At 42.6% G+C, this 26,734-nt stretch overlaps 1 protein-coding gene across 2 annotated transcripts in view; it reads right to left on the bottom strand.

Moving 5' to 3' along the window:
- The window catches only part of ift172 (intraflagellar transport 172), a 158,196-nt gene that overhangs the window by 121,921 nt on the left and 9,541 nt on the right, over positions 1–26,734 (bottom strand). For both annotated transcript variants that reach the window (XM_078541428.1, XM_078541427.1), the window contains exons 5-14: positions 22,319–22,384; positions 17,567–17,646; positions 17,100–17,187; positions 13,558–13,772; positions 11,731–11,854; positions 11,362–11,457; positions 6,962–7,123; positions 5,239–5,292; positions 1,819–1,922; positions 1,250–1,335 (exon numbers count right to left, since the gene is read on the bottom strand). In XM_078541428.1, coding sequence (XP_078397554.1) covers positions 1,250–1,335; positions 1,819–1,922; positions 5,239–5,292; positions 6,962–7,123; positions 11,362–11,457; positions 11,731–11,854; positions 13,558–13,772; positions 17,100–17,187; positions 17,567–17,646; positions 22,319–22,384 — 1,075 coding nt within the window. The remainder of the gene's footprint in view (positions 1–1,249; positions 1,336–1,818; positions 1,923–5,238; positions 5,293–6,961; positions 7,124–11,361; positions 11,458–11,730; positions 11,855–13,557; positions 13,773–17,099; positions 17,188–17,566; positions 17,647–22,318; positions 22,385–26,734) is intronic.

The raw sequence follows: 26,734 nt of genomic DNA on the forward strand, positions 1-26,734 counted from the left end.
GACATAGCTTTCTCTGTGACTTTTAGCAGTGATATTACAGTGAGAAAGAGGAAGTTCTCAACAGTTCAGTGATTTCTATAAGATTACCATGCAGGGACTTCATCAACACACCCTGTGGAGGAGCAGGGAATCACTGACAGGAAATTCTGGGATTCCACATTTAAGTCCACAAGTGCAGACACCAGAATTAGACATCAGTATCATAGTCGTAACGATGGTAAATGTTGACAGTTTCATCAACATTTCTTCTGGGCCATGTTAAAAATTTTACCAAAGCAATTATATAATGTTGATTGACTAAATTTTAAAAAAAGTCAGAATCGCTCTGAAGGTTAAAATAGAGGTACAGGCAGTCAAATATGGAGCATGGATCCCATCCTCCTGGGATGAGAGGGTTGTCCTATGTTGAAAAACTGAGTAAATTGGGCCTATAGACAAACTTAAAGGAAGAAAGAAGATCTCATTGAAACATATAAAATTCTGACGGGGCTTGACAGGGTGGTCACAGAGGTTGTTTCCCTTGGCTGGGGAATCTAGAACATGGGGGCATAGTCTCAGGATAAGGGACTGATCATTTAGGACTGAGGAGGAGAAACCTCTTCACTCAAAGGGTTGTGAATCTTTAGAATTCTCTACCTCAAGATGGTTGTGGATGTTCCATTGGTGAATATATATAAGGCGGAGATGGAAAGATTTTTAGTCTCTTGGGGAATCAAGGGTTATGGGGAGCAGGCGGGAAAGTGGACTTACGACCAAAGATTAGCCATGATGTAATTAAACGACAGAGCAGGCTTGATTAGCCGATTGGTCTACTCCTGCTCCTATTTCTTATGTAAACATGGATATATCTGTGGAGGTGTAGCAGACCAGAGTTGGAAACTGTGGGCTGGAAAGCGAGGCTAGTTCAATTTTACCTGATTAAGTTCTGGTTTCAGAAAGACAATTTAATTTTCTTAATAGTTTCACCTGCACTTGGTCGATTGTCCCTCTCAGAAGGCTGATTATCATTGGGTAGAATCTACGATAGACAAAAGGCCTGTGGAAGTAATGAACCTGATGGGCCAAACAGCCAATTCTTTATAGGTCACTTCTATCATTTCAAATTCAGGCCATAATTTTAGTAAAACAGTCATGCATTAGGGGACACACAACACTTACTTTATTCGTTGAAATAAATAGGACAGCATCCTGAAATAAATTGCAGTTGGTTAATTATCATGCCATAAGTTATACTTTATGTAGAACTTACCAACTGCTATTGTCTTAATATCTACCAGATATGCCAGTTTCTTATTGTCTTCTACCCCACTTTGTTTGCGTTCATTCAGCCGAACGCTATAAAATGAAGTGAAAGAGAAAACCAATTCATTTCAGTTTTGAAATGTTTACAAGATATAGTCAGAAATTCATACCTTCTATTAACACCACCACTAATGTCAATTTTACAACATGCGTATCTGCAACATTCTACACAGCCACTCACGCTTCAAAGATAAAGCAGCAGCTTCAAATCTCAGAAGTCTGATGCTGAAACATAAACCTGCTAAAAGGTGACAGCTGTATCAATTCAGATGTTGAACAAAAAAGCCCAAGATCGCAGCATTCTTATCAACTTTAATTGTGAGGGTTTACTTCCAACCAGCCAGTCTGGTTAAAGTTCTGCAAGTTAAAAGATCCTCTGGAAAAGTTAAAAGATCTAATCATCTGTTACCCTATTTTTCCAAAGAGGTACAAATTAGTACAATAATAGCAGCTTAAAAAGCTCATTTAATGAGACAAAACAGAAAACCTGGGGTTAAAAATCCATACAAGTCGCACCTGATTAAGTGAGGGTTCATGAACTCTGTTCTAACAGATCCCAAAATGTCATTGTTGCCATATTCCACAAGTGTCAATTCACCAGCATTGAAGATCATGCACACCTGTAAGAAGAATGCACTTTAAACATGAACTACACAACTTCCAATGTCGGATGCAAAAAAGGTTTCCTACAATAAAATGTTTTATAAGTATTGATGTTTGCTCATAATTTGAACTGCTTCTTCAGGATACTGTGCTTATGGCTCTTAGGTCATTGCTGTTAATGCGTAAAAGCCAAAATCATGATCACTTGATGTTCTTTGGCAAAGATCTGATTTTGCAAAATTGGCAGAAATTGCACTGAGCTGGCCAATGGTACATACAGTTGAAGTGCAAATATTTTGTTAGGAATTCCCCCTGTCTTATTTGAATTGGCTGTTGGCACATGAAAAGGTTTCCCAGAGAGCACGACCTGCAGCAAAAACTTGGCTGAATGTAACCAATAAAAGGACAGTACAGGTGGTAGCAGAATGGCGGATTTACTCTTCACAATGGCAACTTGAAAGCGTACAGCACAGAGAAGGCTGTCCTCCACACATCTGCATGCACTACTTTTGAGGTCAGTCAAGCAAAATACATGAAATAACAAATGATGTAAATAAGGGTGAGAATACAGATGCAATATAATTGGATTTTGGGAAAGTTTTTAATCAGGTAATTCATCAAAAGTATTGGAGAAATTTATCAGAAAAGGCATTGGGATTAGTGTGAAGTGGGATCAATTGCACTTGGATGACAGGAGTCGGTGGCCGGGATTTTCCGTGCCTGGTGGTTCAGACGTGTTCGGTGGCGTGAGCGGACAATATGGCGCATGAAACCAGTTCCCGATCGTCCGCTCAGCGATCTCCACCATCGGACATCGGGAACCTCATTGTAAACATCAGCATATAATTATTAGGCCTGCCCGCCAGAATCGCCCACACCCTCCCATCCCCGCCCCACTGAATCGTCCACCCACATCAGCGGGAAAACACAACAGCACATAAGCGACATGCACCTGGGGGCTGCATTTCGCTCGGGACTTCAAGGTTTATTTACCTACTTGCTTCGGTCAGCACTCGCAGTCATCAGCGCCAGGCTTCACAGACGACACCACATCACTTCTGGCGGGGCTCAAGGGTGGGTCTCCACCTACCAGATCAGCCATATATGGGTGGCTTTTCAATGGCTGCAGGGCTAGGGCTTGCTTGGTGAAGGGGAAGAAGTGGCCTCAGGCAAGGGAAGAGGCTGCAGGACGAGGGCTATACTCAGTAAGGAGGGTAACCCAGGGTGTGTGTGGGAGCACATGTTGATCTGTGCAAGGGGCCTCAAGATGGTGAGGGCTGATGAGGCTAGATGGAGATGTGAGGGTATGTGTGTGAGAATGGGTGGTGATGTCCCTTGAGTCTGCAGTGAGTGAGATGCCAGTGAATGTGTGATGGCTTGAGTGTATGAGTTTAGAATGATGAAATAGTTGTCATACCCTGGCTGCACAGATGAGATCACCCATCCTCTATCCACATTGGAAGGTCAACCTCTTCTGTGCAGCATTGGCACTGATCACCACAGCCACTGCTTCTCGAGCCTGGTTGATAATCCTGCGGCCAAAGCAGGGGTAGGTGGGCCTCCACGGCATCCAAAAGGCATTCCAGTGACGCATCACTATACCTGGGGTCTGCAGTGTTTTTGCCTTTCCTGGACATCTTCCCTGCAGTAGTTGTGGGCTGGAAGCACTGAGGTGTGAGTACATGGCTGGACTTTAAATATGGCACTTGGCTTGATGAAGCAATGAGGCGATGGGGTGGCAGGCGAATGAGAGCCTGCCCACCATCGAAACGGTGTGTTTCCTGGGAATACATAGCTCATGTGGCAGGTTTGGGATGATACAGTGTGAAAGCCCGCCATTGCGGCCAGCGGGTGAAACATCATTTTACCCGCTCGCTACCCCACTTAGTGCAAATCTGGGACGATTCCACCCAGGCTGCGTGAGTGGGAAGTATTCTGGATTGGAGTGACTGGTGACTAATGTCTTGCAGGGCTTGGTGTTGAAATTTGTATTCATTAACATTTTTATAAATGATCTGGAAGAAGGTACTGGTACCACTGTGTCAAAGTTTGCAGATGACACTAAAGTAGCAAGAGTGGATAAGATAGTGGAGGATGAAGACAAACTATAGGTTGACCTAGACTGCTTGAGAGGAGCAAATAATTGATAGGTATGGTTTACTGCTACAAAAAAAAGCTTCTAAATTACATCTTTAATTTAGGCTACTTAAATGACAACAGCAGCTAAAAATAATGAAAATGAAAATTAAGGTCCACAGATTCCTGCCGCTGCAGCCATTTAATTTGGACAAGATGCTTGCTGTGAATGAAGCCATGCTGGAAATTCAGCTTTGAGTCAAATTTAAGTATCCATTCTGGTTACATTTTCATATACCAGTAGAATGGCCTTTTTCTGATTCCAAAACTTAATGCCACCAAATGGAGTAAGTAGCAAATTTTTCCTGAGATTACAATTTTCCCTCCATTTTAAGGCACATGATTACCAAATATTTTGAAGTGGAAAACGAGCATATCAATTCAACTTCGAGGAGCATCTTCTCATTACAAGCTTAACAAGAATAACATGTTTCATTCGTGTAAGGAAAAAGATTATGGCCTGAATTTTCAGCTGGGCGGGCAGGCGCGATCGGCGGGCCCAGGGGGCGCTTGGGAAACAGACCGCTGACCGCAATCAGCCCCCGATCGCAATTTCACGCTGGCTGGCCAATTAACGGACAGCCAGCCATGAAGCAGCGCTGAAAAGCTCAGCGCTACCGGGGTGGGGGTGGGAGGAGGGCGGGCGATGACGTTTCCACAGGCACGGGTGAGCGCTGAGAGAAAGCTCCCTGAAGGCAGAGAGCTGCCTCAGGGAGCTGCAGACCCGAAAACCATGAAATAAAGTTTTGAAAATCAGAAAAAAAATGTCAAAGCATCACAATCAGGCACCTGAACATACAGATGTTAAAAATGCTGTCCATAGATTTTTATTTTACTTAATAATAGAAACCTCATCCTGCCCTTGGATGAGGTTTGATGGAAAATACAAAGTCTGCCTGGCCGATTCGCCCGTCCACCAACCGTGAGGTTGGACAGGCCATGAAAAATCGGAGACAATTGCGCCATTAATTGCCCTCTTAATTGTCAGCGGGCACGCTTCTGACTTTTGTGCACACCCGCCGAGAGAAATATCGTGCAAGTGCGCGATGACGTTGGGACGCTCGCCCGACATCTTCTCGTGCGATTTTACGCCCAATTGGGTCTGGCGTACACCCGCCTGCGGAACGTAAAATTCAGCCCTATATTTTTGTTACCAAATACGCATTTAACACAATTTCAAAAGGAAGCAAAACTTACATTTTCATTATCAAAGTAAAGCTTTTCATTTCCACCAGATCCTTGCCAAGCAACCTAAAACAAATCAGAAGTCATAAACATTTTCTCTTCAAATTAGATGATCACCAAACTTTTAACCCCATAGGGGATTTTGCAGATATGATATTTCATAGAAAGGTGAACAAGATATCGCCTTGGAAGCACCACTTGCAATATTAGAGCTGGATTTTACCAGCCCTTTAGAGACAGGCTGGGAGGCAGCAGAGGGGGGCCCCCCCCATAATCGGTGATGGAAGGAGGGGTTAGGGGTGTGGAGTACCGTCATCTTCTTTCTGCCATGGCAGCGATGGATAAGGTGAAGGGCTGCCCTCCCACCCAGAGGCCAATTGAATCACTTAAGTGGCGAATTAAAGGCCTCTCCCCATTGCCAGCAGCACGAGCTACACTGGGCCCTCCACCGCGTCAGGAGACTGCCCGCTGAACCTTTGCAGCCTCCCTATGGGCTTGGTGCAGGCCCTCCTAATCGAGCACCATGCGGCCACTGGACATGCCCCTAGCAGCAACGGCCTCCTCATGGCAACATCTCTTCCTGCCCTCACCGTGGTTATCCTCACACTTCATCAACGAGCCCCTCCAACCCTCCCAGGCCAGGGGCTGCCTGTCTGGCCCAGGCCCCGTTCACCAATTCACCAACAGCTATGTCCTTTCAGCTGGGAGCAGTCCCTCCCTTAGGTTGACAACTCTTGGAGGCTCTCGTCCCCGAAAGGAACTTAAGTCTTACCAGCAACTAATTAGTTGCCGGGTGGGTCTAAAATACAGCTGAGGATCTCCTAAATGGCCAAGGTGGGCTTGCTCCCAGCTTTCGAACCTGTCATTGGGACCTCAGCCAGCCTGACTAAATTCAGCCCTTTGGTGCAAACACTTAATGGCTTTGTATTAATTTTTTTCTTTTTTCATATTCATTCATAGGATGTTGGCATGACTGGCTAGGCCAGCATTTTTATTGCCCCAACCCTAATTGCATTTGAGAAAGGTGGTGGTGAGCCGCCTGTTTCAATTTCTGTTATGGAAATAAATGTATTCCTTCTTCAAATACTGAAACCAGAACTTAACAGCCCTCTTGTAATGCTGTTGTAAATGAGCCTGTTTAATTCAGTTACAGTCTCCATTCTATTTCTATCCAATGTAGAAAATCATTCTTCTGCGGAAACAGACTGAGAAGAGAATCAGGCTGATGTTGTAATGTCCCTTATAGTTAAATATTCTGCTAACACCGTCTTGCCTTACATAGACATGGTAACAAAGAGCTGCTGGTTCCCATGGAACTGCCACCCAGCAATGAGAATCTTCAGGAGAGAGCTGAAAATTTGGAATATCAAATTTAAAAAATTAACAGACAATCAAGGCTTTCTCTAATGAGCCACACAGTCACAGAAATGTGCTTCAGTTAATAAGTCTGAGAATCAGCCACAGGTCCACGGTCATTGACATGATCAGGCACATCCTCTGTGCAAGTCCATGCTGGGTACCGGGGCAGAAATAAGCATGTGGCACAACTCTTAGTCTCAGTCCCAATGATTCTGAAGAGAAGAAAAGAACCTAACTTCAGTGCTAACTGATTCTTGGTGTGCAATACAACAAGACAAATGACAAGTAATGCAGATTGAAAGAAATGCAATATACCCCGACAAGTTTTTAAAAATTGGCAAATATGACAAAACCCATGTTTGAACTTGCATGATACCTCACTAAGTTTGTTGGTTGCCAGATCTCCTAGAAGTAACGTGTCAGTGCTATGAGCCACCAGGTATCGATCTTTACCCATGATCTTCACTTCATCGATTTCATACCCATAGTGAGATTTCAGCACTACTCTGGTACCAGTTGAAAGGTTCCTTACTATAACCTGATTGGGATAAAAAGACAATAATATGTTTCTAGTTTCTTTTATTTGCTTAATTTATGAAGTATTTGAAATACGCAGGTATCTTTACAGGTCAAAGTAATGCAAAATATCTTCCACTTTACACAATTCATTGGGACATTCAATAACTTCAAAGGTACGATTCATAGGACCTGATGTTTGTACTATGTAAGACAATACTTTAAGATGCAACACTGGAATTAATTACAATCACAAAGGCACAGTACAAGCATTAGGTCCCAAGAATCATGGCAGGGAGGCAGGAAATACAGCAATAATCATGGGTGATTTTAATCTACATAAAGGTTGGACAAATCAGATTGGCAAAGGTAGCCTGGAAAAAGAGTTTCACAGAGTATTTTGAGACAATTTCTTAGAGCAGCATGTTTTACATCTAGACCTGATAACGTGCAATGGACAGGATTAATTAATGACCTCACAGTAAAGGAACCTCTCGGTAGCAGTGATCATAACATGTAGACAGAGCTGGCTAAAGTGAACTGGGAAATGAGGTTAAAGGGTAGGTCAGTAGAGATGCAATGACATAAATTTAAGGGGATATTTCATAACACTCAGCAAAGATATATTCCAATGAGAAAGAAAAACTCTAGGAGAAGGATGCATCATCCATGGTTAGCAAAGGAACTTAAAGATAGCGTCAAATTGAAAGAAGAAGTGTAGAATTCTGCAAAGATTAACGGTAGGTCAGAAAATTGGACAGAATTTAAAAACCGGCAAAGAATGACTAAAAAAGAGGAAGGAGAAATTAGTGTATGAGAGAAAGCTAGATGGAAATGTAAAAACAGATAAAGGCTGAATTTTCCCCCCATTGGGGGGAGAAGTTGATGGGCGGGTGCATGCGGGCGCGCTTCCAATCGGCGCCCCCAATTGGAGGCATGGCGCCATTTTACGTGGGCGGGCCAATTAAGGCTCACCCAGCGTGACGTCTGCAGGGAAGCGCTATGCGCTCCCTGTGCGGGCGGGTGGGAGTGCCTAAAATCGACAGTGCGCTCTTTCGCGCATGCGCACGAAAATGCGTCTGTCTTCACCATCGAATTCAAATAACATCCCATCAAGAGAAACAATTGGAATCACCAGGGAAAGGGTACTGAGAAAATTATTAGAACTAAAAGCTGGCAAGTTTCCTGGACCTGATGGATTCTATCCTAAGATCTTAAAAGAGGTGGCTGCTGAGATAGTAGATGCATTGGTTGTAATTTTCCAAAATTCCTTAGATTCTGGAAAGGTCCCATCAGATTGGAAAATTGTGAATGTACTCCTCTGTTCAAGAATGGAGGGAGACAAAAAGCAGGAAACCACAGGCCAGTTAGCCTAACATCTGTCATAGGGAAAATGCTGGAGTCTGTTATTAAGGCGATTTAGCAGGGCACTTAGAAAATCTCAATGCAATCAAGCAGAATTAACATGGTTTTGTGCAAGGGAAATCACGTTTGACTAATTTATTAGAGTTCTTTGAGGAAGTAACAAGCAACATGGATGAAGGGAATCATGTCAATGTGGTGTACTTGAATTTCCAAAAGGCATTTGATAAGGTGTCACATCAAAGGTCACTACACAAAATAAGAGTTCCATGGCCAGAAATGCTCCTCCCCCACCCCCCCCAGTCAGGGGGGTTGTGCAGGGGCAGGCGCAAACCCGATCGGGTCCGCACCGCCATTTTACATGGGCGGGCCAATTAAGGCCCACCCATCGTGACATGCGCCCAGAAGCGCTGAGCGCTCCCTGTGCGGGTGGGGAGGATTCCCTGAGTGGTTCCCTGTGCTCTTTCGCACGCATGTGCAGAGATCTCCCTGAGGCACAGATGTGCCTCAGGGAGATTTATTTCAGTGTTAAACTTTTAAATATAGGACTTATAAACTTTTAAAACATGTCCCCTCATGTGACACTATCACATGAGCTGGGACATGTCAAAGAATAAATTTTTATTAGATTTCAAAACAGTTCATGAAACCTCATCCCACCCGTGAGGTTTTATGAAAAATGCGAAGGCCGCCTGGGCTCTTCTCCTGCCTGCCGACCTTAAGGTTGGATGGGCAGCTCATTAAATTGAGTTACTTAGGTTTTAAATGGCCTTAATAGGCCTTTGACAGTTCGGCGGGCGTGCAGCCGAGTTGGCTATGCGCCCACCAAACTGAAAATCTAAATGATGTACAGTGATGTCGAGACACCCGTCCGATCTCACCGTGCATCATTTTACGCATCGGCGAGCGGGCCTCGCGCCCCTGCTCGCCAACAGGAAAATGCTGCCGCATATGTGTGTGCGTGTGTATGTGTGTAGCAGAAGGTGGGGGGGGGGGGGCGGTGACAGGGGGGACATATTAGCATGGAAAGAGGATCGGTTAGCTAACAGGAAGCAGAAAGTAGGGATAAACTGTTCATTTTCGGATTGACAAACTCTAACCAGTAGAGTGCTAAATGGATCAGTGCTGGGGCCTCAACTATATACAATTTATATGAATGGCTTTGGATGAAAGGAGCAAATATATGGTTGCTAAATTTGCTGATGACACAAATGTAAGTAGGAGATTAAGTTGTGAAGAGGACATAAGGAGTCTGCAAAGGGATTATAGATAGGTTAAGTGAGTGGGCAGATGGAGTATAATGTGGAAAAATGTGAACTTGACCACTTCGGCAGGAAGAACAGAAAAGCAATATATATTTAAATGGAAAGATTTTGCAGAACTTGATGGTACAGAGGGATCTTGGTGTCCTGGTACATGAATCATGAAAAGTTAGTACGTAGGTACAGCAAGTGAATAGGAAAGCAAAAGGAAGTTGTTTATTACAAAGGGAACGGAATATAAAAAGTAGCGAAGTTTTGCTACAGCTATACATGACGTTGGTGAGACCACATCTGGAGTATTGTGTAGAGTTTTGGTCTCCTTACTTAAGAAAGGATATAAATGCATTAGAAGCAGTTCAGAGAAGGCTCACATGACTGATTCCTGGGATGAGGGGGTTATCTTATGAGGAAAGGCTGGACAGGTTGGGCCTGTGTCCATCGAAGTTCAGAAGAATGAGAGGTGATTTTATTGAAACAGACAAGATCCTGAGGGGACTTGACAGAGTGGATGTTGAGAGGATGTTTCCCCTTATGCGAAAGACAAGGACTAGGGGATACAGTTTAAAAATTAGCAGTTTCCTATTTAAGATAGAGACAAGGAGAAATTCTCTCTCAGAGGGGGTCATTAATCTGTGGAATTCTCTTCCCCAGGGAGCAGTGAAGGCAGGGTCATTGAATATTTTTATGGTCGAGTTAGATAGGTTCTTCAATAAAAACAGAAAGTGCTGTAAAAACTAAGCAGGTCTGACAGCATCCATGGAGAGAAAGAGACAGAGTTAACGTTTTGAGTCCAATATGACTCTTCGGACTCTTTGGACTCAAAACATTAACTCTGTTTCTCCCTCTCCACAGATACTGCCAGACCTGCTGAGTTTCTCCAGCACTTTGTTTTTATTTCAGATCTCCAGAACCCGCAGTATTTTGCTTTTATTTTAGATAGGTTCTTGATTGACAAGGGAGTCAAGAATATAGGGGTAGACAGGTATGTAGAGTCGAGGCCACAGTCAGATCAGCCATGATCTTACCAAATGGTATAGCAGGTTCGAGGGGCCAAATGATCTATTCCTGCTCCTAATTCGAATGTTTCAACGAAAGAAAGGAAGGAAAAACAAATGCAGCAATTTACACACATTAAGCTCTCACAAACAACACTGATATTGACTAGTTAATCTCTTTTTGTGATGTTGGTTAAGGTATAAATGTTGGTCAGAAATGTGGGGCTAGCTCCTCTGCTCTTCTTCAAAATAGTGCTACTGGAACTTCTGCTTCCACCTCAGAGGGCAGACAGGGCCTTGCTTTAATGACTCATCTGTAAGATGGCATCTCCCACAGTACAGCACTCCATCAATACTGCACTAGAATGTCAGCCTAGATTTTTGTGCTCAAGTCATTGAAACAGTGCTATGAGGCTGGGTATAACCAAAACCTATATGAAAAACAAAATATTTCAAAAATAATCTTTTCGAAAGACAATATGAGAGGAAGAGGGCTTGGCTGATTACATATTGTTATAACTTTGTGTTAAAATTATTAGTAATGTACAATTATTTTTACTATTCACTCATAAATACAAATTCCAACACTCACCTCTTGTACTACACCAATAGTAAAAGGGAAGTCAATTTTTGCTACCTACCTGACTGAGGCCAACATACGTCATTTCAAACTTGTTCTTGTAAATAGATCTACGCAGACAGCAATCAAATTGTTCCACACCTCCGCAAAGAGTGCCCTGAAAAATTAAACACATAGGGCATATAATGTTTTCTCTTCTGTAGTTTTAACAAAACAGCTAACAAGTATAAAATGGGAAATACATGGTTTTTTTTACTGCTAAAACCCAAAAATATGTCCCATCATAAATATATCTTATAGTAGGAAGTTAAGCATTTGTCTTAAACTAATCATTTAGTCATTGCATTTAAGTTTCACATATAAAGATGGATTTACTTAAAGTTGTATTTTAAAAGCTCATAATGTAGTAGATTTATTTTTGAATACTAACCGCACATAGTCTGGAACCATCCTTTTTCCAAGCTAAGGCAGTAATAGTGTAAAGATTTGGAATCTCCTTTGGTCTAGACTCATCCCACGCATTTCTACGAGGACTCCAATTTAGTACTCTGAGCCTGCAAAAAAGCTCCCAATTTAGGCCACTGACTAGAAATAAATTAATACCTCACAATGTCCAAAAGTTATAGCAAGTTTTTTCCTAACTAAAAAAAACCATTTTCACAATAAAATTGAACAAATCCGGTGTGTAATTGTCTCTACTGAATGGAATTTTGCCGTAACAAGTAAATGCAAAACCACAATGAGAAAAATGCCAAAATGTAGTATAGTCTGCCAAACATTCTATCCTAAAGTCAACAGTGTTTGATGTGCCTGGCATGATTCATTTTCTGAAGTGATGTGATCTAACATTCATAGCAATCATTAGAGAATACCAGGAATTCCTAACTCTGTGTTCAGTGATGGTTTGTAATCTAAATCATAAGTGTTATCCAGAGAAAATAAATGGATCAGCCAGAGAAAATAAATGGATCTATGTCTGCCTTGAACACACTATTGTTTAAAGTTCATTTTTTGTGCTTTTTTTAACCAATGTCAGTTATCCATCATGCTGTCCCTTTCAAACTAATTGTTACCATATAAAGAGAATACAGAATGCCACACTATCACATTGTACATAAAGTCTTGCAGCATTTGATATCATACCTATGAGAACTGGGTCATGCGTGCATACAAGATGATGTAATATTACAATTGTACAGCTGTACTTGACTCAGAAAAAATGCGCGTGCAGCATTATGAATCATCGCCAAAACAAAGAATGTTTTCTAAACTCATTAAAATTCTGCTATTGGAAATTATTTTTATTGCATGGTGGAGCAGGCTGAAAGGGCTGAATGGACTAATCCTGCTCCTAAGTTCCTATATTTAAAACACCTTTTTAGTTGAAAGATATGGCAGAAAAAAAAAAGTGGGTTTTTTGCTACTATATTTGTTATTGCTAAATCACTGAACACAAGAGTTAGGAATTCCTGGTATTCTCTAATGATTCCTATGAATGTTATGAAGTGGAAAATGGACTTGAATAAAAGACAATTGTACAACATTATAAACTTAGCTCAATTCAAACATATTGGTCAAATTTTGTGTGACAGGACAAATGGCACCCGTTGTTGGTTAGACGTGTCCTTGTCCATTTAATATTGATAGTATATTTCACTGCAAGTTGCTGGAGGTGCAAGATGGAAATGGTGCACCCCTTTTACAGAGTATCTGACCTGAATGAACAGGGTAAGCAACCATGCTAGGAAAAAGTGTCAGCTGTGTTTCTGATCATTATTCAGCACAACTGACTGAAAAAGCACATGCATGGATTTCAAAAAAAAGCAAACATGGCTGTGATGCTTCCCCCTCATTTAAATCCCACTGTCTACGTTCACATACAAAGAATGTCCAATGGGCCAGGAACCAGAGTCATTGCTTTCAGAAAAGGAAAAGTTGAAGAAAAAATGTGAGAAAGGAAGTTAAACTCGAATGGAGTAACATATCACAGTCATAATTTCACTAACCTGCCTATATTCATTCATCTATGTGGATAGGAACTTGGGCAATTTTAATTGGGAAGCACAATAGTTTAGCATTCTCACCTCCCCCATCCCGAGCTCAGCATTTTCACCAATTCAACATGGGGAAGAAATGGTTGGTAGATTTTATATAACTTCCAGAGTCAGGATTTTTACTTAAATATTTTATTGACACAATCTTGCAGAACAAATGCCAAAACATCTCATCAATATATTTACTTTCATTATCATTTTACCTGTCATAGCTGCCAATGACTACAGACTGACCACTCGGGCTGGTGGCAGCTACAGTGAACTCCTTTTCCGTGGAATCTCGGCCATAATCAAACTGTTGGATAACATGGCCCTCCTTTCCATAGGCAATGATTTTCTTATCACATCCAGCGGCCACAATGCTATTTACAGCCCAAGCTAAGGCATAAGGTGGACAACAGTGTGTAGCTAGTTTTCCCTGAAAAAAAGTTGCATTTCATAATTTTATTAGGGTACTACTTTACCCAATAGATGCCAAATTATTACAAAGTTAGTGAATACATTGGTTGTAATCTTGCAAAATTCCCTAGATTCTGGAAAGATCCCAGCCGATTAGAAAACCACAAATGTAACCCCCCGCCCCCATCTCATTCAAAAAAGGAGGCAGACAGAAAGCAGGAAGCTATAGGCCAGTTAGCCTAACATCTGTCATTGGGAAAATGCCAGAACCTATTAATAACGCAGTAGCAGCAAGTCACTTTAAAAAAAATCATAGTACAATCAGAGTCAACATGGCTTTATAGGAGTTTGGTAGAAGGAGTATAATGTGGGAAAATGTAAGGTTGTCCACTTTGGTAGGAAGCATAAAAAAAACCAGAATAGTTAAAAGGATAAAGACAACAGAAAATTCTGGTACAGAGGAATCTGGATGACTTTTTACATGAATCACAAAAAACTAGCAAGGGGGAATGGAGTAAAAAAAGTAGGGAAATCTTGCTACAACTTACAAGGTTTGGCGAGACTACACCTACAGTACTGCCGACAGTTTTGGCCTCTTTATTTGAGGAGGGATATACTTGCATTGAGGCAGTTCAGAGAAGGTTCACTAGGTTGCTTACTGGGATTAACAGGTTGTTTATGAGGAAAGGTTGAGTAGATTGGGCCTATACTCAGTGGTGTTTAGAAGAATTTAAGAGAAATATGTGTTGGGTCAGTGGCCCTGCCTCTGGGGCAATTTTCCCAGAGGCCTGTCAGCATTTTCAGAGGTTATCTCAATACATCTCTGGTTAGGTCCCTGCTGGAATATAGTTTCCAGAACTGGAAACCATAAATTAGAAAGAATGCCAAGGCCTTAGAGAGGGTGCAGAGGAGATTCACTATAATGGCACCAAGATGTGGGACTTCAGTAATGTACAAAGACTAGAGAAATTAGTATTATCCTCTTAAACTTCCTGTGCAAAAGAGAAGATTAAGAGTGCTCAAAATCATGAAGGATTTTACTGGAAAAAATAAGGAGAAATTTTTTTCCAGTGGCATAGGGATCAGAAACCAGAGGACATAGATTTAAGGTAACTGGCAAACAAACCAGAGATGAATTCCTTTTTAAGCAGAGTTGTTATGATTTGGAATGTGCTGTCTGAAAGGATGGTGAAAATAGATTCAAGAGTAACATTCAAAAGAGAACTGGATAAATAACTGAAGGTGTGGAGTTAGCAGGGTGATGGGGATACGTCAGGAATAATTAGATAGCTCTTTCAAAAGTGCCAGCACGGGTACAATGGACTGAATACTCATATGTAGTATCATTCTACTTAATAAACCCCTCAACCAGTTTGGAATAAGGCCATGAGATAAGTTCAGTGTGGTAGTGATCTACATAGGAACTGGTTGAGCAGTGTGTGTGATGGAATAAAAACAAAAATAGCTAGAAAAACTCAGCAGGTCTGACAGTATCTGTGGAGAGAAAGACAGAGTTAACGTTTCGATTCCGTACGACTCTTCATCAGAACTAAAGAGAAATAGAAATATGGTGAAATATAAGCTGTTTAAGGGGGATGGGACAGGTGGAGTTGGATAGAGGGCCAGTGATATTAAGGGTGGAAAGCAGGATGAGCAAGTGACAGATGGCCCTAAGTGGGGGTGGGATGGGGGGAGGGGATCGAAAGAGGCTAAAAAGGTTGATATAAAACAATGAATGGAAATAAGTTTTAAAAATAATAATAAATTGGTGGGAAAAGAAAAATATATTTAATATAATAAAAAAAACATAAAAATAAGAAAAATATATATAATTATTAGAAAAAGGGGATCAAAAAGGGGTGAGGATGGAGGAGAGAGTTCATGGTCTGAAGTTGTTGAACTCAATGTTAAGTCCGGAAGGCTGCAAAGTGCCTAATCGGAAGATGAGGTGCTGTTCCTCCAGTTTGCGTTGAGCTTCACTGGAACATTGTAGCAGGCCAAGGACGGACATGTGGGCATGAGAGCAGGGTGGAGTGTTGAAATGGCAAGCGACAGGAAGGTCTGGGTCATGCTTGTGGACAGACCGAAGGTGTTCCGCAAAGCGGTTACCCAGTCTGCGTTCAATCTCTCCAATGTAGAGGAGACCGCATTGGGAGCAGTGAACGCAGCAGACTAAATTGAGGGAAGTGCAAGTGAAACGCTGCTTCACTTGAAAGGAGTGTTTGGGCCCTTGGACGGTGAGGATGGGGGGAACAAAAGGGGCAGGTGTTGCACCTCCTGCGATTGCATGGGAAGGTGCCGTGGGAGGAGGTTGAGGTGTAGGGGGTGATGGAGAATGGACCAGGGTTTCCCGGAGGGAACGGTCCCTACGGAATGCCGACAGGGGGGTGAAGGGAAGATGTGTTTGGTGGTGGCATCATGCTGGAGTTTGCGGAAATGGCGGAGGATGATCCTTTGAATGCGGAGGCTGGTGGGGTGATAAGTGAGGACAAGGGGTACCCTGTCATGGTTCTGGGAGGGAGAGGAAGGTATGAGGGCAGATGCATGGGAGATGGGCCTGACACGGTTGAGGGCCCTATCAACCACCGTGTGTGGAAAACCTCGGTTAAGGAAGGAAGGAAGACATGTCAGAAGAACTGTTTTGGAAGGTGGCATCATCGGAACAGATGCGACAGAGGCGAAGGAATTGAGAGAATGGGATGGACTCCTTACAGGAAGCAGGGTGTGAGGAGCTGTAGTCGAGGTAGCTGTGGGAGTCGGTGGGCTTGTAGTGAATATTGGTGGATAGTCTATCACCAGAAATTGAGACAGAGAGGTCAAGGAACGAAAATGTCAGTGATGGACCTTGTGAAAATGATGGAGGAGTGGAAATTGGAAGCAAAATTAATAAATTTTTCCAGGTCCTGACGAGAGCATGAAGCGGCACCGAAGCAGTCATTAATGTACCGGAGAAAGAGTTGTGGGAGGGGGCCGGAGTAGGACTGGAACAAGGAATGTTCCACATACCCCATAAAGAGACAGGCATAACTGGGGCCCATGCGGGTACCCATAGCCACACCTTTTATTTGGAGGAAGTGAGGCAAGTTTAAGGAGTTCAGTGAGAGAACAAGTTCAGCCAGACGGAGGAGAGTGGTGGTGTGTGATGGAGATGTTCTGCAGCTAATATTCTGCCTAAAATCTTTTACTGAAATCTACTAAATGTAGATTCATTCAGATCATTTTATGAACCTGTCCCTGACAGGTTTATAAGTAACTGGGCTGTCACCATTGACAAAAACAGTAAAGCCCACTGGAAGTTGAACATACTATCTTATGACTATTCATGCCATTTGAATTAATACAATACCTGTGAGTCACCCGCCCCTTCATCATCAAAATAGTAGCGTACAATAGTGCCATCTGCATGACCTGACAGAATCCCTTTACCTGATAAACTGAGAAAAGAACATATGAAAGTTATAAATAATTCATACTTTTACCTGTTCAAGAATGTATGCTAATTGTACGGGAATCAAGAGGCATAAATTCATTTTTGGCTATTGCTCATTTTGTGATCTGGCCTATCAGCAGCCCATTGTGCACTTTGGTTTATTTTCCACTTGAAGTCAATGGAAAAGTAAACCAGGTGGCTTGTAAAACAGGCTAACAAATCACAGGTCAAATGTTAAACCTGAAGCAAGGCTCACAGTAGGGAAGTGCAATACCAGTAACAAAATCATCTTCCCATTTATAAAGAAGTTTACAATGCATGACAAAGCGAAAGCACTCCTCCATGATAGAATGTCTGGCAGTTACATGGAAAACAATACTTACTTTGAAGTCAATGAAACTACATAAGAATCAGTTCCATAAATAGTTGAAGACTTGTTTGTTTTTGTGTTAGCTAAACGAACCTATGTTAAGCAAAAATAATATTAATTGAGGGTCGAAAAACACATTTAAGAATATTGATTTTAAGAACACATGAATATTTACAAGATCTTATTCATTTACTCAGGAGTAGGATTACAAAAATGATTATTTTCAAAACACCACTTTGAGGCAAAACTTGATTAATTTAGGCTTTCTCATTTTAGAATTATGCTTGTGTTAAGAATGACCAATTACACAGGTTTGTATAAATATTTTTTATGCTAGTAACAATTAAGATGAAAGTTAATTTAAATGTTCCACGCGCAGCTGTCTGGAAAAGCTCACAGAATATCTCTTACAAACATGCATTCTATTCACACTGCAGGAGCTGTAAATTGTCTCTTACACAACAAAAAATACGTGGAGGTAATTCATTGTAATAGCTAATTTCAGGCAATCAGGTGATCATCATAAAAGTTAAGCTTGAGTACCTTACAACCATCATCTGGATCCCAAAATTAGATGAATGCCTTCTACCAATTACTTCTGGAGCGAAGGAGCTTGCTAAGCTATTTCAAAGGGTATTCAGAGTCAATCAGTTAGGGACATAGGACTTAGGAGCAGGAGTAGGCCATTCAGCCCTTCGAGCCTGCTCTGTCATTCAGTAAGATCATGGATGAACTGGTTGTGGCCTCAACTCCACTTTCCTGACTACCCTCCATAACTCTTGACTCTGTTGTCTATCAAGAATCTGTCTAATTTAGTTCGGGCCAGAACTACACTTAGGTCGGCCAGCCCTTGTAAAACGAGCAAGCTCCCTTCACTGAGCAATATGAGCAAACCAATTGACTCATGACCTCTGGGTAAGATAGTCCAGTACAAGGCACGGCTCAGTTGGTAGCACACTTGCCTCTGAATTGCAAGGTCTGGATTCAAGTTGTACTGCAGGGCTGCAGCACAAAATTCAAGGCTGACACTCCAGTGCAGTACTAAGAGAACACTGCATTGTTGCAGGTGCAGTCTTTCAGATGAAACATTAAACCAAGGCCCTATCTGCCATTTTCTGTTGATGTATACGATCCCGTGATATTATTGCGAAGAACAGTAGGAGCATTAATCCTGGTGTCCTGGCCAATATTTATCCCTCAAATAACATACAAATAACACATTATCTGGTCATTGTCATGTTTCTGTTCGAGAGTGTTGGCTGAATGCAACTTTGCTGCCACGTTTCCTACACTCCAACAGTGATTACACTTCAAAAAAGTACTTATGGGCTGTAAAGCGTTTCAAGGTGGCCAGTGGTCATGAAAAGCACTGCAAAAATGCAAGTCTTTCTTTTTTTCTTTCTACTGCAATCTTTTTCCTACAGTATCCACCAAATTTACACATTTGCAGTATACAGTGGGGGAGGGGGTTGGGGAAAAAAAGTAGAAAAAAATGATAAAATGGAGGAGAGAGTTCATGGTCTGAAGTTGTTGAACTCAATGTTAAGTCCAGAAGGTTGTAAAGTGCCTAATCGGAAGATGAGGTGCTGCTCCTCCAGTTTGTGTTGGGCTGCACTGGAACAATGTAGCCAGCCAAGGATGGAAACGTAGGCGTGAGAACAAGATGGTGAATTGAAATGGCAAGCAACAGGAAGGTCGAGGTCATGTTTGCGGACTGAGTGCAGGTGTACCGCAGAGCAGTCACCCAGTCTGCGTTTAGCCTTCCCAATGTAGAGGAGACCGCATTGTAAGCATCGAATACAGTAGACTAAATGGACGGAGGCGCAACTGAATCAGTGCTTCACCTGAAAGGAATGTTTCGGGCCTTGGACGGTGAGGAGGGAGAAGATAAAGGGGCAGGTGTTACACTTTCTGAAATTGCAAGGGAAGGTACCATGGGAAGGGGGTGAGGTGTTGTGGGTGATGGAGGAGTGGACCAGGGTGTCACGGAGGGAACGGTCCCTACGGAATGCTGACAGGGGAGGTGAAGGGAAGATGTGTTTGGTTGTGGCATCATGATGGAGTTGCTGTAAATGGCGGAGGATGATCTTTTGAATGCAGAGGCTGGTGGGGTGAAAAGTGAGGACAAGGGGGACCCTATCATGGTTCCGGGAGGGAGGGGAAGAGGTGAGGGCAGAAGTGCGGGAGATGGGTCGGACACGGTTGAGGGCCCTGTCAACGGCTGTGGGGGGGAACCTCAGCGCAAAAAAAAGGAAGACATGTCAGAAGCGCCAATTTAGAAGGTAGCATCTTCGGAACAGATGTGAGGCAAGCGAAGGAACTTGGAGAATGGGATGGAGTCCTTACAGGAAGCAAGGTGCAAGGAAGTGTAGTCAAGGTAGCTGTGGGAGTCGATGGGCTTGTAATGAATATTGGGAGACAGTCTATCACCAGAAATAGAAACAAAAAAGTCATGGAAGGGAAAGGAAGTGTCGGAGGTCATACTAACACTTTTGTATTCACAACACAATGGTGGCAGTATAATCAAACCTTAGTGTAATAGTGTTAATATAATTACAGGCTACATCGAAATCTACAGCACAGAAAGAGCTTATTTCACCCACAGCTCTATGACAATGTTGAAACTGTTGCGAAAATGTCTAATTTCAGGATTCATAGATTTTAGGAGTATGGCTTTTAGTTAGGGGATGGAAGTTTTTAAATGTAAGATGAATGGAAACCCCGAGGCAAAATTTTCAGCTCGGTAGGTGGGCGGGCATGTGCCCAATCCACTCGAGTGTAAAATGACCTGTGTTGACGTCGGGTGCGCGTCCAGATGTCAACGCACAGTCGAGCGATATTTTGGTCGGCCGGTGCGCGCAGAAATCGGCAGCAATTAAAAGGCCTGTTAAGGCCATTCCAGTATCAATTGACTGACATTCTTTGCTGCCCGTCCAACTTTACGGCTGGCTAGCAGGCAAAAAGGCCAAGCGACCTTGCACTTTTTAAGGACACCTCATCCACAGGCAGGATGAGGTGTCCTAAAGCAAATAAAAATAAAATAAAAAATAAAAAATTTATTTAATAACATGTCCCTGCTCATGTGACAGAGTCGCATGAGGGGACATGTCTTACTGGAATTTTCATATCATTGTTTTTTTTTGAAAACTCTTCATCTTCCTGAGGCAACTCTGTGCCTCAGGGAGATTCTCAAGAGTGGCACTCGCACGCATGCATGAAGTTCACCCTCCTCCCCCCGCCCACACAGGCAGCGCTGAGTGCTGCCATTCGCGTTTCACGCTGGGCGGGTCTTAATTGGCCCGCCAGCGTGAAATCGCCTTCCGGCCCTGATCACGGCCGGTGGTCAGCTTCCCGACTGCCCCCGCCGAGCCCATCCGACAAGGGCTAAATTCTGCTCCTGGTGAAAGGCTGGTAAACATACTTAGAGTCATTACCATTCAAAGGGTGACCTATGTTTATTTAATAAACTCAGCTGGAAGGGGAAAACATTAAACAATGGATGGCCCCTTTATGAGTTTCTTGGCGGAGGCAAGATGTCTAAAGTTGTCTTCATGAGAGGTTTAAATTATTCATGTGGGTCCCAGATCATAGAAAGGTTTGAAAGCAATGGGTAAACAAGGGAAGATCTGAAAGTATCCATACACTTTTCAGCTCAAAGGACAGGTTTAAAGTTGGAGGTACTCAGCAGGTCTGACAGCATCTGCGAAGAGGGATACAGTTGACGTTCTGATGAAGGGTCATACGGACTTGAAACGTTAACTGTATCCCTCTCCGCAGGTGCTGTCAGACCTGCTGAGTTTTTCCAGGTGTTTTTGTTTTTGTTCTAGATTTCCAGCATCCGCAGTATTTTGTTTTTATCTTAAAGTTGGAGGTAATTGGTTTAATTCTCTATCTGGGACATCACAGGTATGCCACATTGTAAGGAAATAGGTTATGCATTTTGTTTTAGGTTTACCTGTGTGTTTTCTCACAGAGCAGCTTTGAAACAGTAGTTTACATCTGGAGCTGGGAAAGATTGGAAACAGGCAGAGAGAGAGAGAGAGAGAGCGAATCTGCCAGAAGCTGTAAAAGAACTGCCGACTTGAAGCAAAGGGCTTTTAGAAATCAGGGGTATTCTGAGTTGGAGTCACTGATCAAGAAAGCAGTGAGGCCCGTGCTTGGGCTGGGGTGTCCACCATTGGGCGGTGCTTAAAAAAAAAAGAGTTGAAGGTTCGCCTAGCTGAATGCCAGGAGGAGGACTTCAGGAAATGTTATACCTTGGATAACAGCCAGAACATTGAGGAGAATCAAAGAGAATCCCTGAAAGCTGCAGCACACCTTGGTTTAGTTCCAGGAGAAGTGAAGGAACGCTCAAGATCCTTGAACATATAGGGGAACTCTTGGGTGGAAATAAAAGTAGAACAGGGAGTGACCCATTGAGATAATCAGGTTTAAAGAATAAGTATTTAGGAAATGTAGTGTTAAATTCTTGCTTTGTCTAATTCTTGTACAAAAACAGTTTTTGTTTAAAATGTGAAGCCTTGTGGCCAAATTCTTTCAGTTAATAACCGGGTGTTCGAATTTCTTCTTTAAAATTTAATGGCCTCCCTCGAGATAACATACCACAAAAGCCTCCATCCATTCAAATTATCTTTTCCTATCCTACACACACATACCTCTATTCTCTCATGCATGCATCAATTCTCGCCTTAAATGTAATGATACTATCTGCTTCTTTTATTTATTTATTTTTATTCTTGATGGGGAACAGTACAGTGGAACATACCTTTCCTTCAGCCAATCCAAAAACAATTGCTTGATCTGCTGGCCAGATTAGACATGTAACAGCACTCTAAAATATAAAACATAAGATTTTATAATTTGAAAAGCAATAATGAATATAGTGACGGAAGCCTTCACTGCTTATCAAACCAACATGTCAACTAAGCTAACAAACTGATACATTTTAGTATAAATTGCAGTTAAAAACATTAATAAGTTTCTGAGTTTCTGTTAAACCTGTTGGACATACACGTACAGAGTAGCGAGCTTAGTTCTGCTCACAGTCATTGAGGCAAACAACCAAATGATTCTGGACACGAGGGCCTGGATTTTCACTGACTCAGAAACCCTTTAAAAAACACCAAGTGGGACCTGATTCCGGGATTCCCGTCCCCATTCTTGTTCCAACGATTTTCGCTGACACAGGTTAAGGGTGCGGGTAGTGAGTCTGCACCCAGCACTCCCAACCTTGCCTACTCCATTGGGGGTGTGGGCAGTTCAAATTTCCCTCCAATTTTTGAGAAGTTGGGCCCTTCCACAAGAATACATGGTTCACACCTCTCAGAAGAGTCATGAACAATGGAGAAACCCTCATTCCAAATAGGGGACCAAAAAAAATCAGTTATCTGCTCCTGGAATTCTTTAATTGACAAGCTTTGAAATCTAAAAAAAAAAACTGCTCTTTCAGTTTCAATAGTTAGTTGCTGTGTTGCAAGTTAGATGTGTTTTTACCTCAGTGATTGTTTATAGGGCAATGCCCTGCAAAGGTAAGTTGACCATTACATTGATCAGCATTTCTTATGTGCTCAGATGCAAGCATTAGAGTACTTTTTCATGGATAAAGTGGTATTAAGTATTCAAAACTGAATAAGACACTGCTTCAGAAGTCTACTGTCATGATCTGAAGTGATTTAAATATCCACTGTGCTTTAAATTTGAAAATAAAAATTGGCCTGCAGCTTTCACTTAGAGAAAAAAAAAGATACTTACTCCTGAACTACTTTGATTGATATGGCATCTGGTCGAACTTAGGAAAAAAAACCACAGCCATCTATTCTTGCAATTTTAATAGTCTTGATTGCTTCTATTCGTAATGCTTTGTTTTGATAACTCGGGTCATGAAGAATTCTTGGCTGAATTTCAAAAGCTACAGAACCATCGCTGTAGAGGGCTGTGTAGACAGTTTGACTGACAGTTTTAGGGGTTCTTAAAGGATTATCTACCTTTGATGTGGTTAATGAATAAGTGTTTGATTTTACAACAGATTGACCACTTGAGGGGATTTAACTTATCTATGAATGGCTTCTTTGAATGCTTTTTTTCAGTCTGAAGTACGTTTGAGTGAGAGTTCTAGAATTGTCAAAAGCTTTTTTTTCATGTCCATTTCAAAGACATAGCTCCTGAGGTCTGCCCATTGTGGATATGGGGTGATGAATATGGAGGATACATTGGAGCATGGAGGGGTCATGGGTGGAGGGGTGAGGGTTTGGGGGCCTGACATCATTACAACTGGGCCAATGTTCCAGTAAACAGAACTGGGCATTCCAACCTGCCAGCCTTGCCATCTGTCTGTCTCCAGTGCCGCCTCTGGCCTGCTTCCAGAGGCATCAGGCCTGAATCCATCGTCCTTGGAATGAAAGTTTAGCAGGCGGGGGCCTTTTTAAAGGGTCTGCCGGATTGGGAAGTTCCCTACTCAACCTTCCCACTTACTCCATAAAAATCCGGCCTGAGGAATCTTAGTAACACAGAAATCACATTACAGAAACAGGCTATTCTGGTCAACAAAGCTATATTGGGGAGATAGTGGTGAAATAGTAATGTGGCTGAGCTAGTAACCCAGAAGCCCAGGCTAATGCTCTGGGGGTATGGGTTCAAATCCCACCATGGTAGCTGGTAGAACTCCCTCCCCACCTCCGCACTCCTTCCTCCCCTGGGTTCCCTCCCTCCCCTCTCCACACTCCTTCCCCCTCCAAACTCCTTCCCTTACAAATTCCACCCCTCCCCTAATGCCTACCTCCCCAGTTGCTGTCTTCTCCCCATTACCCCCTCCTGCACCGCCGCACTCTCTCCCCCAGCACCTTCAATCCACCCCTCCCAACCGCAGCCCACCCTGACACCTTCATTCCTTCCCCCACCACCAAACCTCACCCCACCCTGACACCTCTTCCACTCTCAGTCGATCCTAGGCCTTCCTCTCCCACCCCCTGGTCCACCTTCCTCTTTCGAACACAGCTGGTCCTTCCTCTCCACCCCCTCAACCATCATCCGTTGTGAGCAGGCCCTTAGCTGTGGCTTTCCACCTTCGGTGGGCTGCTCCGTGGCAGAGCCATGTCCATGAGAATCCACCCAGCATGTCATGGACATTCCTCCAGTGTGCCTTTGCTGTCGGACTCCAGCATCTTCTGCTCCTCGGATGTCCACGATGTGAGCAAGGCCCTGGCAGCAAGTCCCAACTTCTGCACGTCACACTTGTCAAGGCGTGTTCTGCACCAGCATGCAATCACACCAAAGTGGCTGGCTGATCCAGTGGTGGTGTTGTGATTCCGGCGGACTGGCTTTATAATGATATGCAGATGTATTGCAATGAGGTTCCCGACGTCCGATGGCAGGCTGCGTTCCTCGCCATCGACAGGCTGAACGCAAACTGCTTTCATGACGTTGTGAAGTTGATTTCTGGCCTTCTCGCCATATTGTCTGTTCACGCTGCGTAGCACGCCCGATGCCAGCGGGCACGGAAAATTCCACCTCTAGTCTCAGTAACAGTAACCATGAAATTATCATAGATTGTTGTAAAAACCCAACTGATTCACTAATGCCCTTCAGGGAAGGAAATCTGCCATCCTTACCTGGTCTGGCCTACATGTGACTGCAGACCCACAGCGATGTGGTTGACTCCTAACAGCATCTCTGAAATGGCCTAACAAGCCATTCAGTTCAAGGGCATTTAGGGATGGACAACAAATGTTGGCCTTGCCAGAGACACCCACGTCCCATGAAAAAAATTATCCTCCAAAGTAGTCCCAATTCCACATGCCAATCCTATTCCTATATCCCTTTATTCCCCCTTTCCTTCAATCATGTTTCTAATCTACCTTTACAAGTTGACATAGTTACTCTGCTTTAATCGCTAACTTGTCATTGTATCGCAGTATCACATTCCTCTAGGTTAATGTTTCTTCTGTTCTCAAGCCTAAATTACCTACATTTAATCTTAGAACTTTGTGTCCTCATTCCATATCTCTTAACCAACAGAAATAGACCATTTCTATACTTTATGATCCTTTTATAATTTCAAATATCCCCATAAAATCATCCACAATCCTTTCTGTTCGAACAAAAACGGCTCCAATTTTTAAAAGCCTTTTTCCATAGTGATATTTTCAGGCAACATCCAATGAATCTATGCTATACCTTTTATATAGCCTCAACATCCTGCCTATAGCATGAAGCCAAAAACTGCATTCAACTGTGGTCTCACTGGGGTTTTATAGGGATCCACTCCCATCGCCAAGTCAGAGGATTGTGGGTTCAAGCCCCATTCCAGAGTCTCAAGTGCAGAATTTAGTCTAAAACTACAATGTTGTGGTGAGAGAACGTTGCACCATGGGACGTGCCATCTTTTGAACGAAACATTACACCAAGATCCCACCTGCACTCTATGGTAAATGTAAAATATATCATGGCGCTATTTAAAGAAGGAGCATAGAGGTTTTTCTTGTATTCTGATCAGTATTTCCCTAAAACAACGCCAAAAAAATGTTTCTTCTGATTGCTGTTTGAGGCATGTGTGCAAACTATCTTCCTTTTTGCCCCCAACATTAAAATGATAACACTTCAGGATTTCTTCATTAAGCCATGGAGTACTTTGTGGCATCCTGAGGTTGTAAACGGCACTATAAAAGTGCAATTTTTTTTCCAACTCGCAAACCTTAACTTTATATTCCAAGTCTCTGCCCATAAGGCTTTTTTTCCACGATCTTGTAAACCTAATGCCTCACCCCTTTGCTCTTGCACATCACTGAAGAGTTCTCCTATTCAAAGTAGATTTCATGTTTCTTTTAAACAAAATGCGCCATCTCTCAAATACAGGCATTGAATTCCATCTGTTACTTTTACGCTCATTCCACCATATTATCAATATTTCCTTGCAGCTTCCTTTGATTCTCAGAATTATTTACCAAGCCTCTTCAGTCCTTCAATTCTACTATCATCAGCTAATTTGTACTCCACTCTCTCTGGCCCTATATCCAAATCACCGATGTATGTAATCAGCAGAAGTATGTGAAAAACAGAACTCTTTGGGGCACTGTTACTCACTCCCCAGCAATTCAGAACCCTCCCTTAATATTTACTTTCTGTTTCCTCCTTTCAATCAGTTTTAATCCAATTTGCTACTCATCCACTAATTCCATACTCCTTT

This window comes from Cetorhinus maximus, chromosome 5 (genome assembly GCF_964194155.1).
Source record: "Cetorhinus maximus chromosome 5, sCetMax3.hap1.1, whole genome shotgun sequence".
Lineage (NCBI taxonomy): Eukaryota > Metazoa > Chordata > Chondrichthyes > Lamniformes > Cetorhinidae > Cetorhinus > Cetorhinus maximus.